The sequence below is a fragment of the Notamacropus eugenii genome, chromosome 2 (genome assembly GCF_028372415.1).
Source record: "Notamacropus eugenii isolate mMacEug1 chromosome 2, mMacEug1.pri_v2, whole genome shotgun sequence".
Taxonomy (NCBI): domain Eukaryota; kingdom Metazoa; phylum Chordata; class Mammalia; order Diprotodontia; family Macropodidae; genus Notamacropus; species Notamacropus eugenii.
The window spans coordinates 61,579,151-61,597,194 of NC_092873.1; the positions used below are offsets into that span (position 1 = coordinate 61,579,151).

The 18,044-nt window shown below is 43.4% G+C and overlaps 1 protein-coding gene across 11 annotated transcripts in view; it reads left to right on the forward strand.

Moving 5' to 3' along the window:
* COL6A3 (collagen type VI alpha 3 chain) overlaps positions 1-18,044 on the forward strand; it is a 94,968-nt gene that overhangs the window by 59,639 nt on the left and 17,285 nt on the right. For all 11 annotated transcript variants that reach the window (XM_072640659.1, XM_072640664.1, XM_072640656.1 and 8 more), the window contains 15 exons: positions 971-1,006; positions 1,834-1,896; positions 2,534-2,596; positions 3,675-3,737; positions 5,230-5,292; positions 6,905-6,955; positions 7,523-7,558; positions 8,516-8,578; positions 10,077-10,139; positions 11,736-11,768; positions 11,864-11,900; positions 12,003-12,014; positions 12,314-12,807; positions 15,441-15,537; positions 16,214-16,912. In XM_072640659.1, the coding sequence (XP_072496760.1) occupies positions 971-1,006; positions 1,834-1,896; positions 2,534-2,596; positions 3,675-3,737; positions 5,230-5,292; positions 6,905-6,955; positions 7,523-7,558; positions 8,516-8,578; positions 10,077-10,139; positions 11,736-11,768; positions 11,864-11,900; positions 12,003-12,014; positions 12,314-12,807; positions 15,441-15,537; positions 16,214-16,912 (1,873 nt within the window). The remainder of the gene's footprint in view (positions 1-970; positions 1,007-1,833; positions 1,897-2,533; positions 2,597-3,674; positions 3,738-5,229; positions 5,293-6,904; positions 6,956-7,522; positions 7,559-8,515; positions 8,579-10,076; positions 10,140-11,735; positions 11,769-11,863; positions 11,901-12,002; positions 12,015-12,313; positions 12,808-15,440; positions 15,538-16,213; positions 16,913-18,044) is intronic.

Here is an 18,044-nt window from a genome sequence, read left to right on the forward strand (position 1 = left end):
TGCATGACCCTTCTTTGGACAGTTGTGTTGCTCCTTTTCCTGTAGGGGAGAAACACTCTACCCAGAAATGACAGAGCATGAAAGGCTTGGAGAATCCTGTCTTTTGCTTTCTCACTCTTGGTGTGTCTGTAGAACCTGGTCACAATGGCAGGGAGGAGGCTTAGTGCTACCCATCATGGTGGGTCCCCCGTAAAAAGAGCTTCCATTCCTTGGGACCAGGGGTCTTCTGCATGGCACCAGACTAAAGTTTGGCCAAAGCACAATGAATGAGTCTCTGTTAGGTTTGCTTTCAGTTCTCAAAGCCTCCTTTTCCTCTTTCCCTTCGCTGTGCAGGTGTTACCTTTGGCTCAGAGGTTTAGGACAGTGGGGACCCCTGTTTGAAATCGGGCTTACATCATGCTTGCTACCCACTGTGAAAGAACTGGGGTGGTGGAGAGGGAGGGAGGAGGGGAGTGCTCATAGTTCCTAGGCTTTGCTTTGGAAATGAGGGGGAGAAGACGGAGTGGAGACCACAGAATTGTTTAACTTGGCAGGCTCGAGAGCCTCCTAAAGACTTTAATTGGCAGCAATTCGAAGTAGACGAGGGGCTCTGCTCCAGAAGGGGTCACGTGGCAGAGAAGCAGAGAGTCCTCAGTCAGGCTGCAGTGCCTGGCCCAGGGCTTTCCCAGACACATGAGAAAGATTTTTTGAATAACAGTTAATAATAGTAATATCTAGCACTTATAAAGCACTTTAAGTTTTATATGTGTTATCTCATTTGATCCTTGCAACAAGCCTGTAAGAGGTGCTTTGATTATCCTCATTTTACAGAGAGGCCAATTAAGGCAGAGAGAGGTGATGTGATTTGCTAATATTTATTTAAGGTTTAAAAAGTGGTTTGCCTCTATTATCTCATGAATGGATAAATGATGAAGGACTTGGAAGACGTTCTTTTCTCTGCTAATTCCCTGGTGGTTTCTTATTCACACAGGGTGGCCCTGGGCGTAGAGGTCCCCCAGGAGTGAAGGTAAGTTTTTTTTCTTTGATTCCCTCATTTTCCCATAAGTACCCATTAATATGAAGGGTATTCACTGTCTCCATGTGCCCCGCCCCCTCCTACCACTTCTTAAGAGGTTGGGAAAAGAGTCTTGGGTCTGAGTTCAAGTGTTGGTACCTTTGTCATGAGACCTTTCTGAGATTTGTTATGATGCGTGGTCCTCAGGGTAGAACATGGGAAAGACATATTTGGAAATGCAGGTGATATAAAAGCCAAAGTTTAAAAGTCAAGGTGGTAGCTGGTCCTACTCTGAATCTAAGTAGAGGGGACACCCATGGACAAAGAAACCAGATGAGAACTGAATTGTTTAAAGGTTACTTCCAGCTCTAAATCTATGATGCTCCCCATGATCTGGTACTTTGTTGATGTATTTTAGCCATTGATTTACAACCCACCCCCACCAAGATTTCCCCAAAGGGCCTCCTCTTGGAGGCTAAGCCAGGGTGGAAATGTTTACATTTGGACCAGGGATGGACTGTTTGTAACCCAAAGAATGACCTTTATAGTTTGGAGAAGTCCCTCAGCAGCAGGTTGGCCATAGGGGGATGCCTTTTTTGACTAGCCACTCTAGGAAGGCTTCTATAAAGTCCTCTTGGAGGCATAAGGCTCTGTAGGGGAGAAGCACTCAGCCTAGACTCTGCCATGCACGGAAAGTTTGAAGAGTCCCCATCCCAGACTTGGGGGTGTCAGTGGGACCTGGGCATGATGGCAGAGAAGAAAAATGGGAAATGACAGGGCTTGAATTTCAGTTTAGTCAGACTGCCCATATTTGACCTCTATTGTCTCTTGTTTTCAAGGGTAACAAAGGCAACCCAGGTCAAGTGGGAATTTCGGGAGAGCCAGGAGCAAGAGGGCCACAGGTGAGTCAATGCTGAGGAGCTCCGAATTTCCTTCCTGGGGGACAAGCTGCTCTGTAATTTATTGATTTGACTTTCTTAATGAATAGCTGAATATTCTTATAGTGGGTTAACAGCTAAGACTGGTCACTTTTGCTGAAATTTTTGTCCCCTTCTTGGTCTCAGGTGAGTGACCATACCCAGTGTGGCTTAGTGTCAGGAGCGCTAGATGTGGAATCGAACCCAGAAGAGAGCTGGGTGGGAACCTTGCCTTGGACACATAACTAGCTGAGTGACCTTGGGCAAGTCACTTCCCTGTCTGAGCCTCAGTTTGCTCATCTGTCACATTAGGGGTTGGACTAGACGGCCCTTGGGGCCCTCTCCAGCTCTAAAGCTATGAAACCATCGTCCTGTTTAGGACCTAGGGAAGTGACTCCCCTCTCTGAGCCTTAGTTTCTCAATTTGTAAAATTGGGGGAATAATGCTTGCCCTGCTAATTTCACTGAATTCTTGTGACTGAAGTACTGCGTAAACCTTGAGGTCCATCCAGACCATGAGTTATCATTGCTTTGACCGTTTTGGGCTATCAGTAGGACTAGGCGCATATAGCCCCTCCCCAGGATCTTTCCTGAAGGCTCACCCTGTTCTCCTCTGTCCACAGGGTCCATCTGGCCCAACGGGACCCCCTGGCTTAATAGGTGAACAAGGCATTTCTGGACCAAGGGTAAATATTCCTTCTCCTCCCCTCCTTCCCTGCCCTCCCCTGCCTCTTTCATCTGCTTTACTGTCTCTCTCTTCTCTCTTTTTACTTTTTCTCTTTCTCTTCTCTCCTGTTTTGCTCCCTCTCCCCTGGGGATGGGGAGAGGGGAGGAGGATGTAAAAGCAGCATATAAGCATCTAGCCTTCCATTTATGGGGTATGATGTTGAAGCCCCATCTCAAAAATTTGCTTCAGTAATCTGATACACATTATGGGGGGGAGTCCCCCATGACTGACAAATGCTGAATAAGTACTTGTTATTATATGAATGGAATAGAATTCTGAGGGTGAAAGCAGACATGAAAGAGGCAATGTAGTGTGACGGAAAGATCACTGTAGTCAGAAGACCTGAGTTCAAATCTAGCCTCTGAACCTTACTACTTGTATAGCCTTGGGCAAGTCACTTCACCTCTATGGGCCTCAGTTTCCCTGATATGTAAAATCAAAGGGTTGGGCTAGATGCCCCTGAAGTCCCAATCCAGTCCTAAAACACCAATTATAAAAACCTACTGAAAATTATTGACTTGGGAGAATTTTCCCCAGACAGAGATGGACAGCTTCTAGTCTGGAGTGTCTGTATGAAGCATTTCACATCTTTAGATTAAACCCATCCCATCGAGATGGGGCAGGGCCTCGATTCAGCTCTGCGTCTCTCTTGGGGGTGCCTGGACGCTGCTTGCTATATGTAGTAGATGCTCAGTATGTATGTAATCATCAGTCGCTGCCTTCAAGGAGCACATAGTCCAGTGGAGCAGGTGCCATGCCCAAATCAGCTACATAAAGGCAGGATGTGCTATGTGCCAATGGCCCAAAGAAAGCAGGAGGGAATATGGAAGGGGAAGAGATGGTATCGTTCACTCACAAACACCTGCTGTGGGCAGGGCAATAGACTGGGTGGGGAAGACGTAAAGCCTAGTAAAGGAGGTAGCATTACGACTGAGAACAAGTGGGATAAATTGGGGGATTTTTGTGAATGTGTATAGTTAAACTTGGCTTCATTTGCATTATGCTGCAGTGACCAATCCTTACTCTTTTTCCACTAGGGAGGTGGTGGAACTCCTGGAGTTCCTGGAGATCGTGGCCGACCTGGTCCCCTGGGAGCCAAGGTATGTCTGAAGAGACCCAAAGTCCCTTTGAGGGGGACTGACTCCTAGATGAAAGCTCAGACTTCTAAGACCCTCATCTGTCAGTCTTTCTGACTCCTAAACCATTTGAGGTAGCTTAGAATAGACTACTGGTCACCCTTTGGCCTTTCAGAGACACCCACCCAGGCCAGAGAGTCATGGCAATTAATTTCTAAAGGAAGCACAAGGCAGTGAGCTCTCGTTTCTACTGCCTGATCTCCCCTTAAACTATAGATTAGTTGACACACTCCTGATTTTCCAGTACAATGATAAATCAAGTTCTGTCTCACTTTTCCTTCTCTGAGTCTCACTCTTCTCATCTGTAAGATGGGGTTAGAAGGTGCCTTAGAGAACCCTGTTTGGAGAAACAAATAAGCTGGTTTTGTAGCTATGTGACTCTGGGTAAATGACTTCATCTCTCTGGGCCTCAGTTTATTTATCTGTGAAATGAGGGGGTGGTCTACATGGCCTCTAATGTCCCTTTTCTGATCTCTAAGGTTCCTTATATCTTGGAATCCAAGGTTCTAGTAACTCTCTAGGTCTTGTTCTACATGCCTGGAAAATGCATGGATTGGTTAGTCCCTGTCAAATCCAGATCTATGACCTATCATCCTATAGGGGCAGCTCAGTGGCTCATGGATAGAGCACTGGACCTGGAGTCAGGAAGAGCTGAGTCCAAATCTGGCCTCAGACACTTACTAACTGTGTGACACTAGTCAAGTCACTTAATCTCTGTTTGCCTCAATCCTCTGCTGAAGAAAATGGCAAACCACTCCAGTATCTTTGCTGAAAAAAAAACCATGGACAGTATTGGTGTCCAGAGGATCAAAAAGAGTTGAACATGACTGAACAACTGAACGATGATCCTTGATCAAATTCTTATGCCATCCAACTCAAAAGATTATAGTGCTAGAACTTGGAGGAACTCGGAGGCTGTTTAGTCCAATTTTCTGAGTTTTACAGATGAGGAAACTGAGGTGGAAGTCTGGGTAAACTTTAAATTCCACTTATAGACCTATGAGCCGCCATTGTTAATTCTGCATCTCCAACATTTCCACAGATGGATCCTAGGAGAGATTCCTTCTGTCTCATCCTTCCTTTGTTCTACCACTGGTAGGGTTAGAGAAGGGATAACTGCAAGCTTTCCTGGATGGTTTCCAGAAGTCCTTATCAAGGTGTTGTGATTTCTTAAATCACAGAATCAGAGAAACAAATAACAAAAACGAGAGTCATGAAGCCTACAAATAGCTTTCCTTAACTGCTTTTGGAAATGTAATCTGTAGTGATGTAATTTGAAGCTTCTACAGAAATCCAGTTCAGTTCAGTTCAATTTAATTCACTTCAGGCCATTCTAACCCAACTAAATCTAATCCATTCCAATTCAAATCACCTCCACTTATTTAGGATCAAACAGAGCCTTCTATGTACCATGTGAAGTAGGAATGATGTTTTCTAAAATAATCTCTTTTCTTAGGGTGAGCCTGGTGAGCTTGGTCCAAAAGGAGGTAATGGGCCACGTGGACCTAGGGGAGAGATGGTAAGTTTGAGAATCAACTTGGTTCCCAAAACTTTGCGTGCTTTCCCTCTGGAGCCATGACTCGTAAGGACAAAGATGGGTCTTACCCTCAGGAGGCTTTTTTCTGAGCTGACACTGTATCCTGAGGGAAGAATAGACATGAATTCCAGTCTAGGCTTCATCTATCTCCTTCATATCCATTTGAAATTATCAAGTTTAAGAACTTGTGGCTAAAATGCCTGTTTGAATGGGGTTGTTTAATGATAGTGTTAATTAACTGAGTCTTGAAACTTAGTGTCAGAATAGCAGTCCCAGATATCAAACACAAGAGTCTTCAAGGTATTGGCTAGTCTCAGAGGGCAGTATAGTGGTGTGGATAAGAATTATAAATTTGGAGTTCATTCTGGCTATACTTATATTAACATAGAGATAGCTGTGGAAGGGATAGATTTTAAGAAAAGTCCAGACCCTGAGATCAGAGCATGTGATGGTGCCCAATCACAGCAAGAAATCGCAGATCTTTCCTGCAGTTCTACGTGGACTATAAAATGTCAGCTCAGTTACTTCCATTTGATGATCTTCAAAGCCTCTTCTAGCTCTAAGCACCCAGTAATTTTTTGTGCCTAAGACTTCTGGTGTACAGTGTGTGATCCTAAAGGGGGAGGTAGGTGGTGCACAGGATAGAGCACCAGTGCAGGAGTCAGGAGGACCTGAGTTCAAATCTCACCTCAGACACTTGACACTCTCTAGCTCTGTGACCTTGGGCAAGTCACTTAACCCCAATTGCCTCATCTTGGGTCATCTCCAGTCATCCTGATGAATATCTGGTCACTGAATTCATATGGCTTTGGAGGAGAAGTGAGGTTGGTGACCTGCACGGTGCTCCACTCAAAAAAAAGAAAAACAGTCAAGTGCAAGTCATGTCTTCATTTCTCTGATGGCATGGTCTTTTTCGGCAGTGAAGGACGAACACACTAGTGTGATCCTATGGCCAATTGTGATGTTTTCAAAGGATCACAACTCAGTCTGATAGAAGAGAGAACTTTTTTACATTTAGAGCTCTCCAGTAATAGAAAAGGTTGCTTAAAATAATGAGTTTCCTGGCCCTGGAAGCATTTAAGTCAAGGTTAGGATTATCACCTGTCAAAGGTGCTATAGAGATGACTAGAATATATAACCTCAAAGATATTTTCTTATTCAAAGATTCTAGGATTTTCCAATCCTCCTTTTGAATGGTTTCACAACCAGTCCCTCTTGTACCTTTATTATGCAAATCAATAAGCATTTATTAAGTACCTACAATGTGCCAGATATTTCTTAAGTACCTACTTTGTGACAGGCACTCTTTTAGGTGCTGCAGATACAAAGAAAGGTAAAAGACAGTCCCTGCACTATTCGTCTTTATTCACTATGAATGGCATAAGCCAGATGTTGCGTGGGTGCCTACAGTTTGGCAAATGGATCCCCTTCAACTCACCTTTTCTCATCTCTCTTTAGCTGACCCTTTTAAGGCCCCCAACATGATGGGGCTACTTGGGCAGTGTTTCTTTCTCCTCCTTCCCTACTCTCTCAAGCACCAGGACTGCTCCATTGAATATTCAGCTGATGGTCACACTGTCTTTTCTTTTCCCAGGGAGATGATGGACGAGATGGCATCGGCCTTGAAGGACAAAAAGGCAAAAAAGTAGGTGCTTCCCTCATGAACAATGGGCACACTGTTTTATTAAAGTTTTACAAAGTGGCCTCAACCCATTCCATTGCTAAGGGGGCATCAAGATGCTCACTGCAATAAGCTCTTTATAGAAGAGTGAGTCTGTGGGCTGCTGAGCCCACATTGCATATTCCATTCATAATGAATGCAGTTGAATGAGAGAATGAATGTGAATGAATGTTTTAGATGGTAAAATGCCATAGAATGCAGAAGTTATTATCAAGGTTACCCTAGTGATCTTACCCTAAGTTTGTTACTTTATTATTTTTATGTTTGTTGTGAATAAATACTTGTAATATGTTTATTAATAAAAAATGATATGAATATTTGACAAAGAGTATTCTTTAAATAGAACTATATAAAGAGATCAATATAAATATATAAACTATATAAAGCCACATTCTTCTTTTATTTTTACATGTATAGATTTATATATGTAGAAATATAGAAATATATAGAAATAAATATGTACTCATTACACACATTTAAACTGGAATGAATCTTGATAGATTCCTTTCTTGTTTTTGTTTTGTTTTTTAGGGAGAACGAGGATTCCCTGGATATCCAGGACCAAAGGTAAATAGATCATTTCCTAGTAATATATAAGTATAGTACCATCACATGTGCCATGTAAATCATATTACAAATCAACTGCTCTAAGTCTGTGTCTGTACAACTTTACAACGAGGGAGGTGAGAGATTATAAATGTAAAGTTTTACAGTTGGGTTCAAGCAGTCAACTTCACAAGTACAAGATGGGATAGAAGGCTAAGCAGCAGTTAGTTTTTAGTTAGTTAGTTTTAGTTAGTTTTCGAGGGAAAGAGCTCGGGCTTACCGCAAATTCACTGTGACTCAGCATTGTGACATGGCCCCTGTAAAAAGCCAATGTGACCTTTGGTTGCATGGAGAGGTAGTGTTCATAATGAAAGAGGTGAGCATTCCACTATTCTGTGCTTTATGCTGCCATGATCTATAGTTTGTGTTCAGTTTTGGATCATCAAGTTGGAATGCATCTGAGGATGGGTGACCCCAGGAAGGTAAAGATAACTAAGATACTGAAGGGGCCTACACACCATAGCATGAGATGATTGATTGAAGAAACTGAGGATATTTAGCCTGAAAAAACACTTTGGGGCCATGAGAGAAGTCTTCAAGTTTCCAGAAAGAGATCCTGTGGAAGAGGAGGAAGATGTTTTCTGTTTGACCCCAGAAGAAAGGTCTTTTTAACAATTAGAGCTATGGCCAACTGAAATTGGCCAACTTGTGAGGGACTACATTAACTTCTGTCTGAGGTTTCTGCATGAAGTGGGAGACTGTATCTCAGTGACCTCATAAGTTCTTTCCTACTCTAGGATTCTATTCATCAGTTAATTTAGTTGCTCAGTATAAAGCACATACAAATCCAACATCATTAGTTGACTGAATTCAGTGAGAAAAGGGGATTCAATCATCCAGGACAGATCTGGCCTCTCTGACTCAGCATAGACCTCATTACAAAGCTGAGCTCATCTATTCATTCTCTTTTTTTTCCAGGGTGCTCCTGGTGATCGAGGTGTGGATGGAGGACCAGGGCCTAAAGGAAGCAGAGGCCGCCGGGTAAGTCAAGTTCCAATATCATCCCCCCAACCGATGAATTCGTTTGTCTAAGTAGGTCACTATGGTGACATAGCTTCACTGAGGCTAGCCAGACCTCAGTTTCCCCATCTGTAAAATGAGGGGGTTGAACTAAATGTCTCTGAGGTCTCTTCTAGTTCTACACGTATGAGCCTGTGGTCCTATGAATAAATGTCAACTCTACTACACTATAGTGGACTCTTTCCCACTTAGCCTCTCTAGACATGGAATAGGAACAGGAAACTAAAATACCTTCTCATCCCAATGCCTGTTACCCTTCCCTTTTATTCTGAAAGAAAGAAAATCAGAAAATTCCCTCTTCTGAAAAATAACTTTTATTAAGGGATAGTCTCAAAGAGCCCATCCCACTTTGGAGGCACAATAATTAGAACCATGGAACTATTAAAAATTCTCAAAGTTGGAGATGCCCCAACTGGCCCAGTACATTAGTCAGTAGAAACCCATCACCAGATGTCTTTTGAGTGTTTCCAGGGTGTTTCTGGGAACATTGGGAACCAATAGGTTATACTTTCCTTGCTCATCAATCAGTGCAACGTCTCCATTTGACCGATGAGCCCATGATGGATCTTGCTGGAGGTAAAATTTTTGATTCATTTCCTTGGATTGACTTGACCCCTATAGCAGCTGAAACTGTGAGATAACTCAAAGTCAGAGGTCATTAACAAAAACTTATTTTTAAGTTGGGTCTAGACAGCATAAAGTGAAATGAACTATTGGACAATTGTCCAATTAATTTCATTAGTGTAGAGTAGAAAGGTAGATTAAAATAATGGATTGGTTGTCTACACTCAACAAATACCCTGTGCTATAACCTCATATCCAATTCTCTGTCTTGTAGATAGCCTTCTTCTGGTGGTTCAGTCAGACTACAGATTCACTCCAAGACCATGGGTCTCACATAGCCAGCTGACTCCCCACATCCACTTTTTCCATTGCCTTTAGGTTATCTAGACTTTTGCTTCTTCTGAAATTGTGGCAATCTTTGACTTGCAGCTAATCAGTCAATCAGCAAACATTTATAAAATGGCTACTTTGTCTGGGATACAAAGAGACAAAAATAGATCCTACCTTCAAAGAGTTTACCTTATGATGGCTGATTAATTAAGGCATCACTAGGAGAATAGTTCTGTTCAGTCCAGACAAAACAGAAATCCATGAACTTTTCTGATAGCAGTTTAGCTTGAGATAATTGAAAATGCCATTCATTTCTGGACCCAGCTCCTTGTCTATCTTTGGAGACTTTTCCAGATGTATATTTATGGCAACAGGGAGATTGACCAGATTACTGAGACACTGTACTCTCTACTGAATTCAATGCCCGAAACAGTCATTAACTATTCATTGGAACCTAAACCTGGGCAAAGAGTAGATTCATCCAAGGAGTCTTGAGGCTCTTCATGGGTTTGAGAACTCTAACCCAAGGACATGGAACCTATATGTTTGCTTTGCTGATCTACAGGGAAATTCAGGACCACCTGGATCACTTGGACAGAAGGGAGACCCAGGATATCCAGGACCATCTGTAAGTACTTCTGTGACCTCCTAACTTAGCCACTTTCTGGATTTGCTAGGAGTCACTGAAAATCGTCTGGTGTCCAGCTTCCTGAGCCTGAGGTTCAGAGAGGCCCAAAGGATATAATAGATGCAGAATGCTTTGGAAACTCCAAGGCACCATTTGAGGGTCAGTGATTACGATTTATCATGACTTGCCTAAATTAGACAGGTACTAAGGAGCAGGGCTGAGTTTTGGGCCCAGTGCTCTGGCCTCTGCATCTTTCTCATCTTTTACTTGGTCCCTTGACCCCATCCCTTTTACCTTCTTCCCCAGGATGCATTCAGAAGTCATTCATTCATTCATTCATTCATTCATTCATTCACTTACCCATTCATTCATTCACTAAACTTATTGTCTACTAATCATTTTAATCTCAGTCTCCATTAGCTCCTTCCCATATTTCCATTCTACAAAGCCCCCCACCCCAACTTACCTTCAGAATCCCTATAAAAAGTTTTTTTTTGATTATCTGCCATATCCAGCTGCTATTCAATCTCTTCTTTGTCTTTTCCTGATGAAATTCCTGAAAAAGGAATTTTTGTACGCTTGACTGCCTCTATTCATTCCTCGCCCACCCCTTGACTGAAACCATTCTTGCAAGGTCACTATTGACCTTCTAGTCACTAAATATGGTGACCTCTTTTCCATGAAGTCCTCCTTCCCCTTTTGATATCCTGTCTTCCTGGACATTTTTGCCTTTGCTGGCTCCCTGGCACACCTCAACACTCCTGGGTTCTTCTTCTCTCTTTAACTGCCCATTGTCCATTTTCCTGAAGCCCTATTCAATTCCCAACCCCTCACCAAGGGTGCCAGTCAAAGGGCTGTCCTTGACAAACTTTGTAACCATCCCTGATAAAACCACATGATGAGAGAACTGGGGGAATTCCATGGAGCCTCTATCCTTGGAAATCTCAGGGGATAGAATGATGAACCGTCTAACCTAGATGTCACTTGCTGAAAGGCAGCCAAGAATATCTGGATGCTCTCCTGGGATTCCAGATAGTTTTCCAGTTCTGCTTTTGAATTATCTTGTGGGAGATAAGTCTGGTGAAATGAAAGAGGCTTAGATGGGAGACACAGGACCCAGGTTTGACTCTGGTTCTGCTTTTTATTGCTTTTGTGATTTTGAGCAAGTCAGCCTGCCTCTGGGTCTCATTGTCTTCGTCTGTAAAATTAAGAGGCTGTACTAAAAGAGAGAGAAGGAGGGAGTAGAGAGGAGAGAGTAGGGGAGAGAGGGGAGAGAGGGAGCGAGAGAGAGAAAGAGAGAGAGAGAGAGAGAAAGAGGGGGGGGAGAGCAACAGAGATAGAGACACAGACAGAGATGCAGAGGCAGTACAGTATAATGGCAAGCATGCTATAAATCCCAGCTCTTTTACTCATTAACTGATGAAGGACTTGGGTTAAGAACAGACTTTTTATTTCTCAATGCCTTTTCTGTATGCCAAAGGCTAGGAAAAATGTAAATGTGAGAGTGAAAAATTAGATATTTCTTTATTAAACTTAAGTAATGATTAGAGGGAAAGGGTTTGTAATTTTTAATCATTTCTTCCTTGCCTTTTGCAGGGCCATAAAGGCAACAGAGGAGAGTCAGTTGATGTAAGCAAAACACTAATTCAAATTTAGAGTATTGTTCATCAATATTTTAGTAATTGACGTGCATTACTCATCCGCGTTTTTGTTTTCTTCTAAAGCAATGTGCCCTGATTCAGAGCATCAAAGACAAATGCCGTAAGTCCTCAGATCTCCACCAGCCTCCTCTGGTAACCTTGGACAATTAGGGAGATGTGATTCTAGAGACATTTCTCTGACAGTTTCTCTTTTCCTTTTCAGCTTGCTGTTATGGTGAGTCCTTTTCAATGGGTCATCCTTCTTACCCAGCAGCAGTGGGGAGCCCAAGTTTCAAATCATGACCCTGACATTTGCTGGCTCTGGGACGCTGGGCAGTTGCCTGACCTCTCTGAGTATCAGTTTCCTCATCTGTAAAATGGGGTGATATTCTTCTCTTCTCAACTTTCCAAGGTTGCTTTAAAAAAGAGCTTTGTAAATTTCTGTTCTATAGAGATGGGGGCTGTCATTGAGCTTAACTGTTTCCATCAGTCAAGAAATTGATTGTTTTGAAAAAATTCACCTCTTTTCTGCAGGGCCCCTGGAATGCCCAGTTTTCCCAACAGAACTCGCCTTCGCTTTAGACACCTCGCAAGGGGTCAATCAAGATACTTTCAGTCGGATGAGAGACACCCTCCTGAGGATTGTGAATGACATGACCATAGCAGAGAGCAATTGTCCTCGAGGCGCCCGGGTGGCTGTTGTGACCTACAACAATGAAGTGACCACGGAGATCCGTTTCCCTGACTCCAAGAGGAAGTCCATTCTGCTGGACCGCATCAGGAACCTCCAGGTGCCCTTGACATCCAAGGAACGCAGCCTGGAGACTGCCATGTCCTTTGTGGCCAGGAACACATTCAAGCGGGCTCGCAGTGGCTTCCTCATGAGGAAGGTGGCTGTCTTCTTCAGCAACGGTCCTGTCCGAGCCTCCCCTCAGCTCAATGAGGCTGTGCTCAAGCTCTCTGATGCAGGAATCACACCCTTGTTCCTGACCAGCAGAGAGGACCGGGCCCTCATCAATGCCCTTCAGGTTTGTGCTGTGGGCAGGAAGGCAGGGGGAGAGCCACATAACCCTTCTGCCTTTGGTATTGGATCGTGTGGATGCCATGCCCATTGATGGCTGATGAGGGTCATGGAAAAGACCAGAATGAGGCAAATCTTAGGGCAGAAAGGGAGCTTTGAAGATAAACCCAGTTGAACTAGGGTAGATAGAGTTCTCATGACATTGTCCACCTGGGCAGAGGGCCTAGGCTCCTCTATGAGATGACTCTAGTGCCTGGGACACTATGAGAAGAAAGGGCTGAGACTAGGTGAAGGTAGGTTCCAGATGGGTTAAAGCTAGGGGAGAGCGTGCCATATGGTAGCTCCCTATTTTACATAATTACTCTTAGTAACTAAACTCCTTTGCTTCTCCCACACAAGGGCAGATTGCATCAGGACTGTCGACATTTTATCATGTTTGGTTCAAGTCCCAGCTTCTCAGTTCTGGTTATAGCTCTGGTGGTTAAAACACTAACTAGGCATCTCTCCTTCTGTTTTTATTTCCAGTACTGATTATAATACATTAGGAAGTCAAAAAGATTTAAAGAGTCTTGGATTCCTCATTTGTGACCCAAATGTCATCTTGGGGGAGGATTGGGAATGTTATATCATCATTGTAGAGCATTTCCAGTTAGGAAACTCCCTTTTCTAACACAGGTTGTTGCTCTGCAACCACAAATTTTAGAGAGGGACCTGGGGTATGGAGAGGTTGTCTATAGTCACACAATCTAGTGGCATCAGAGATGGGATGTGAGCCACTAGCTTCCTGACTCCAAGGCCACTGCATCATAGCACCTCTCAAGGCAAATGAACAATTTAATCTAACATTTATCTAAACAACTCCCAGTGATGGGCTATTGTTTCCTTACTTGATCAATTGGAGGCACAGACAGAGTTGTAATAAAATGTCCAATTTGAAGAGCTAGCATCATAGTCACCCATTCATACAGTCTCATTATTATTTTGTAATGCTTAGATCCTAACTCAAATGTCATCTTCTGCAAGAGGCCTTCTCAGTCCCCCCAGCTGCTAGTGCTTTCCTCTCTGAGATTACCTGGCCATTTCTACCTACTACTACCACCACTACTACTAGCTAGCTATAATAATAATAATGGCTATGACTATATATATAATTATGTAATTTATTATGTATTTTCTTTCTCTTGCCCTCTATAAACCTCAATTTTCTCTTTGGGAAGTGATAGAGTTTCACTAGATCAGTCCCCAGGTACTTTCCAATTGTGTGGTTTTGTGAGGTCACTTCAATCCAAGGAACTTTAATTAGGTGCCTACTATGTGTGGCGGCACTGGGGGTAAAGAAAATAACAACATAGTCACTGTCCTCAGGCAGCTTTCATATGCTCACTGGGGTTTTATTCACCAGAGCCAAAACTAGGGCTGAGTAACTGGGGCAAGCCTGAGCACCCTGAACTTTAGAGGGTGCTGATAACACTTGTATTTTTGTAGTACAAAGTGACCTGGGTCATGTGTGTCTCCACACAGGAGGCGGCATCTGGCTGGAGCCTTGTAAGAAGCTGAGGCTTTTCCTTGGAGTATAGCTTTAGATCTGGAAGGGACTTTAGAGGCCCTCAGGTCTCATTCCCCCCCCACCCCCATTTTGCAGATGATGAAACTGAGGCACAGAGAGGTTAAGGATTTACCTAGAGGCACACAGTTAGTAACTCTATGAGATAAGATTTGAACTCGGGTTTTTGTGACTCCAAGTCTGATGTCCTATGGAGGGGCACAAGGGGAATATTCCAGGCACTGGAGAATGGTCTGTTGGAAAAAGCCAGAGATAGCATCTTCCCTCTCACCTGACCTGGTGTTGACTAGTCTCTCCTGAGAGTTCCTAGAGCTTTGTAACCCAGATAAGCCATCACTGAAGGATTAACCTTCAACTTGGATCATTTGAGGAGTGGAGGAAGAGGGAGTACCTTGCCCTGATTCTTTCTTTCTATAACTTGGTCTATAACTACCCGGAGCCATTTGTACCCATTGGTTAATGGATAAAGGAGGATAAATCAGAGTATCATGGATTCAGACAAAACTGTTGGGTCATTGGGGTAGCTTGATTGTTCAGTGGATAGAGTGCTGGGTTTGGAGTCAGGAAAATCTGAATCCAAATTTGGCCTTAGACACTTATTAGCTGTGTAACCCTGGGCAAATCCGTTAACCTCTCTTTACTCAGTGATCTCATCTATAAAAGGGAATAATACTAGCATTTACCTTACCAGGTTGTTGTGAGGATCCAATGATATAATTATAACGTGCTTAGCATAATGACTGGCACAGTGATAAGTACAATAGAAATTAATTATAATAACAGTTATAAAGTGACTCCCAGGGCAGGGTCTGTAAATTCAGTTCTTACATTTGGGGATAATATTATTTCAGACTTGGGGTACAAAAGAGGGCGGAGAAATGTTTCAATCTGCTAGTCAACTGTTTGACTTTAGAGACATAATTCATACTGTATATCATATATATATATGCACACAAACATACACACACATATATATACACACATACACATACAATATACATATATATACATATATGTATTCACACTGGATTCATTTACTTATACCCTTCAAAACCATCTCCTTTTGTCTAATTCAGATCAACAACACAGCTGTGGGTCACGCTCTGGTTCTGCCCGCTGCAAGGAACCTCGATGACTTCTTGAAGACAGTGTTTACTTGCCATGTCTGCTTGGGTAAGGCCCTCCATTTTAATAAAGGGTCAGTCTGCTTATTCATGGGTTTGATCAAATTGGATCTAGTGGTGGGACTGTCAGTCAACAAGTGTTTGTTAAATAATTCCTTATATGCCAGGCACTGTGTTGGGCTCTTGGGATACAGAGAAAGGCAAGACCACTGCCCCTTTCCTGGAGGAATCACATTCTAATGGGAAGATGACATGTAAATAGTTATGGGCATGCAAGATATATCCAGGGTAAATTAAATAGGGAGAACTGACCAAGATAGCCCGGGAAATATCTTAGCTTGGGTTGATTTTACGTTCAGCAAAGGATAAGGTAAACTCTGAAATTCTGGCTGGTGGCAGGGTCCAGAATTGTAACTTCTGATTCATTTACACCTACAGTTCAGCTTTCCTCATAGGATGGCAGTGATCTAAAGTCCCCTGTAATTGTCACAATAGATGTGGGTGGGGGAAGACTTATCTGTGTTTTTGTTCCATCTCATTATTGTTTGATATTTGAAAGCCTGAGATGGCAGTGGAAATCTGGTTGTAAATATGACTGTATGATATAGAGATGTTTCCAGTCTAATGCTTCCCTTAAATCTCGATCAGTCTGTCTTCTTTCTAAAGACAAGATCAGCCCCTGAGTGGCTCAGAATTAAGTGTCTGTTTATTGTCTTCCTCTCTAGATATATGTAATCCTGATCCATCATGTGGATTTGATAGTGTTAGGCCTGCCTTCAGGGACAGGAGAGCAGCAGGCAGCGATGTGGACATTGACATGGCCTTCATCTTGGACAGCTCTGAAACCACTACCCCATTTGCATTCAATGAGATGAAGAAGTACATCACCTATATGGTCAAGCAGTTGGACATCAGTCCTGATCCCAAGATGTCCCAGCACCTCACCAGGGTAGCAGTCCTCCAGCATGCACCCTGGGAGCATGAGATGAACACCAGCATACCCCCTGTCCACGTGGAAGTCTCATTAACTGATTATGGTTCCAAGGACAAGCTGATAGACTTCCTCAGCAACCGCATGACCTTGTTGCCTGGGACCAGGGCCTTGGGAAATGCCATTGAGTACACCATAGAAAGTATCTTTGAAAGTGCACCCAACCCCCGGGACCTGAAGATTGTGGTGCTGATGGTCACAGGAGAAGTAAGAAAATCTGAGCTCGATGACCTTCAGAGGATCATTGTCCAGGCAAAGTGCAAAGGGTACTTCTTTGTTGTGCTGGGAATTGGCCGAAACGTCAGTGTCAAGGATGTCTATGGCTTTGCCAGTGAGCCCAACGATGTCTTCTTCAAACTGGCTGACAAGCCCACAGAGCTGAATGAAGAGCCATTATTACGCTTTGCAAGGCTGTTGCCCTCCTTTGTCAACAGTAAGTATCTTGTTGAAGGAACTTGAGGAGGTACAGGTAGGAGGAGAGAAGCTCTGGGGGATGTGATAAGTCTTGAAGGCAGACTGTTTTGTCCATTCTTTATAACCCCACTTAGAACAGTGCCTGACACACAGTAAGCACTTAATAAATGCTTGATCATGATGTTATCATCATGTTATCATAAAGTCATAGATTTAGAGGTGGTCTTCTAGTCCATCCTCCTATTTTACCAAGTTGGAAACTGAGGCTAGAGAGGTTAAGTGATGACCAAATTTACATAGATAGGAAACAGCAGAGTAAGGATGTGAGCCCAGCTTACTTGACCCCAACCTTAATGCCCTTTCCATTACACTATGGAAGAGGGCATAGATTTATTTGGTTTGGCTCCAGTTGGCAGATCTAGAAACAATGAGTGGTTGGTACAGAGAGGTGAGGTTAGGCAAGATGTTGGAAGGAGCTTCCTAACATTTAAGGCTACTCCAAAGTGAACAAGGAGACCTTCCAGGAAAGACTGGGCATTCATGTGGTGGGTGGGACATGGAGGGGTCCATGAGATGACTTCTGATCCCCCACCCAACTCTAAGATTCTGTGAATCCTGTGAAATCCCACTAATTTAGGAGTCATAGGGCAACAAGTGTGAGATTCACAGAAGGCGGTGGTGTGTGACACTCCCCCAACTTTGCCCCCCCCCCCCCCAATTCATGGGCTTTCCTTTGGTAGGTTCATCACCTCCCTCTGAGGTGTCTAGTTGTCGGCTCACTCATTCTAGGTCACAGACCAGGAATGTAAGCTCCATAGAGTCAGTAACATTGTTCCTGTTCTAAAGCATTTTGTAGATGAGGGAAAGGGAGGCTTAGCACATCTGAGCACATCACGTATTGATGCTTGTCAGTGTCAGAAATATAACTGAAACCTGGGTCTTCTGACTCTGAGACCAGAGTACTTTTCACCAAACCACCTCCTTGAGGATAACCTCCACAGCGTCAGAGGTGAGATTTGAACCCAGATCTTCTGATTCCTGACCTACTGTTCATCTACTGTAACGCATAGAAGGGAGTAATATGAAAGGAGATTGGAAAGGCGAATGGAAACCACCCTGAGGAAGGTGTCCAGGGGAGGTTGAAGATTTGT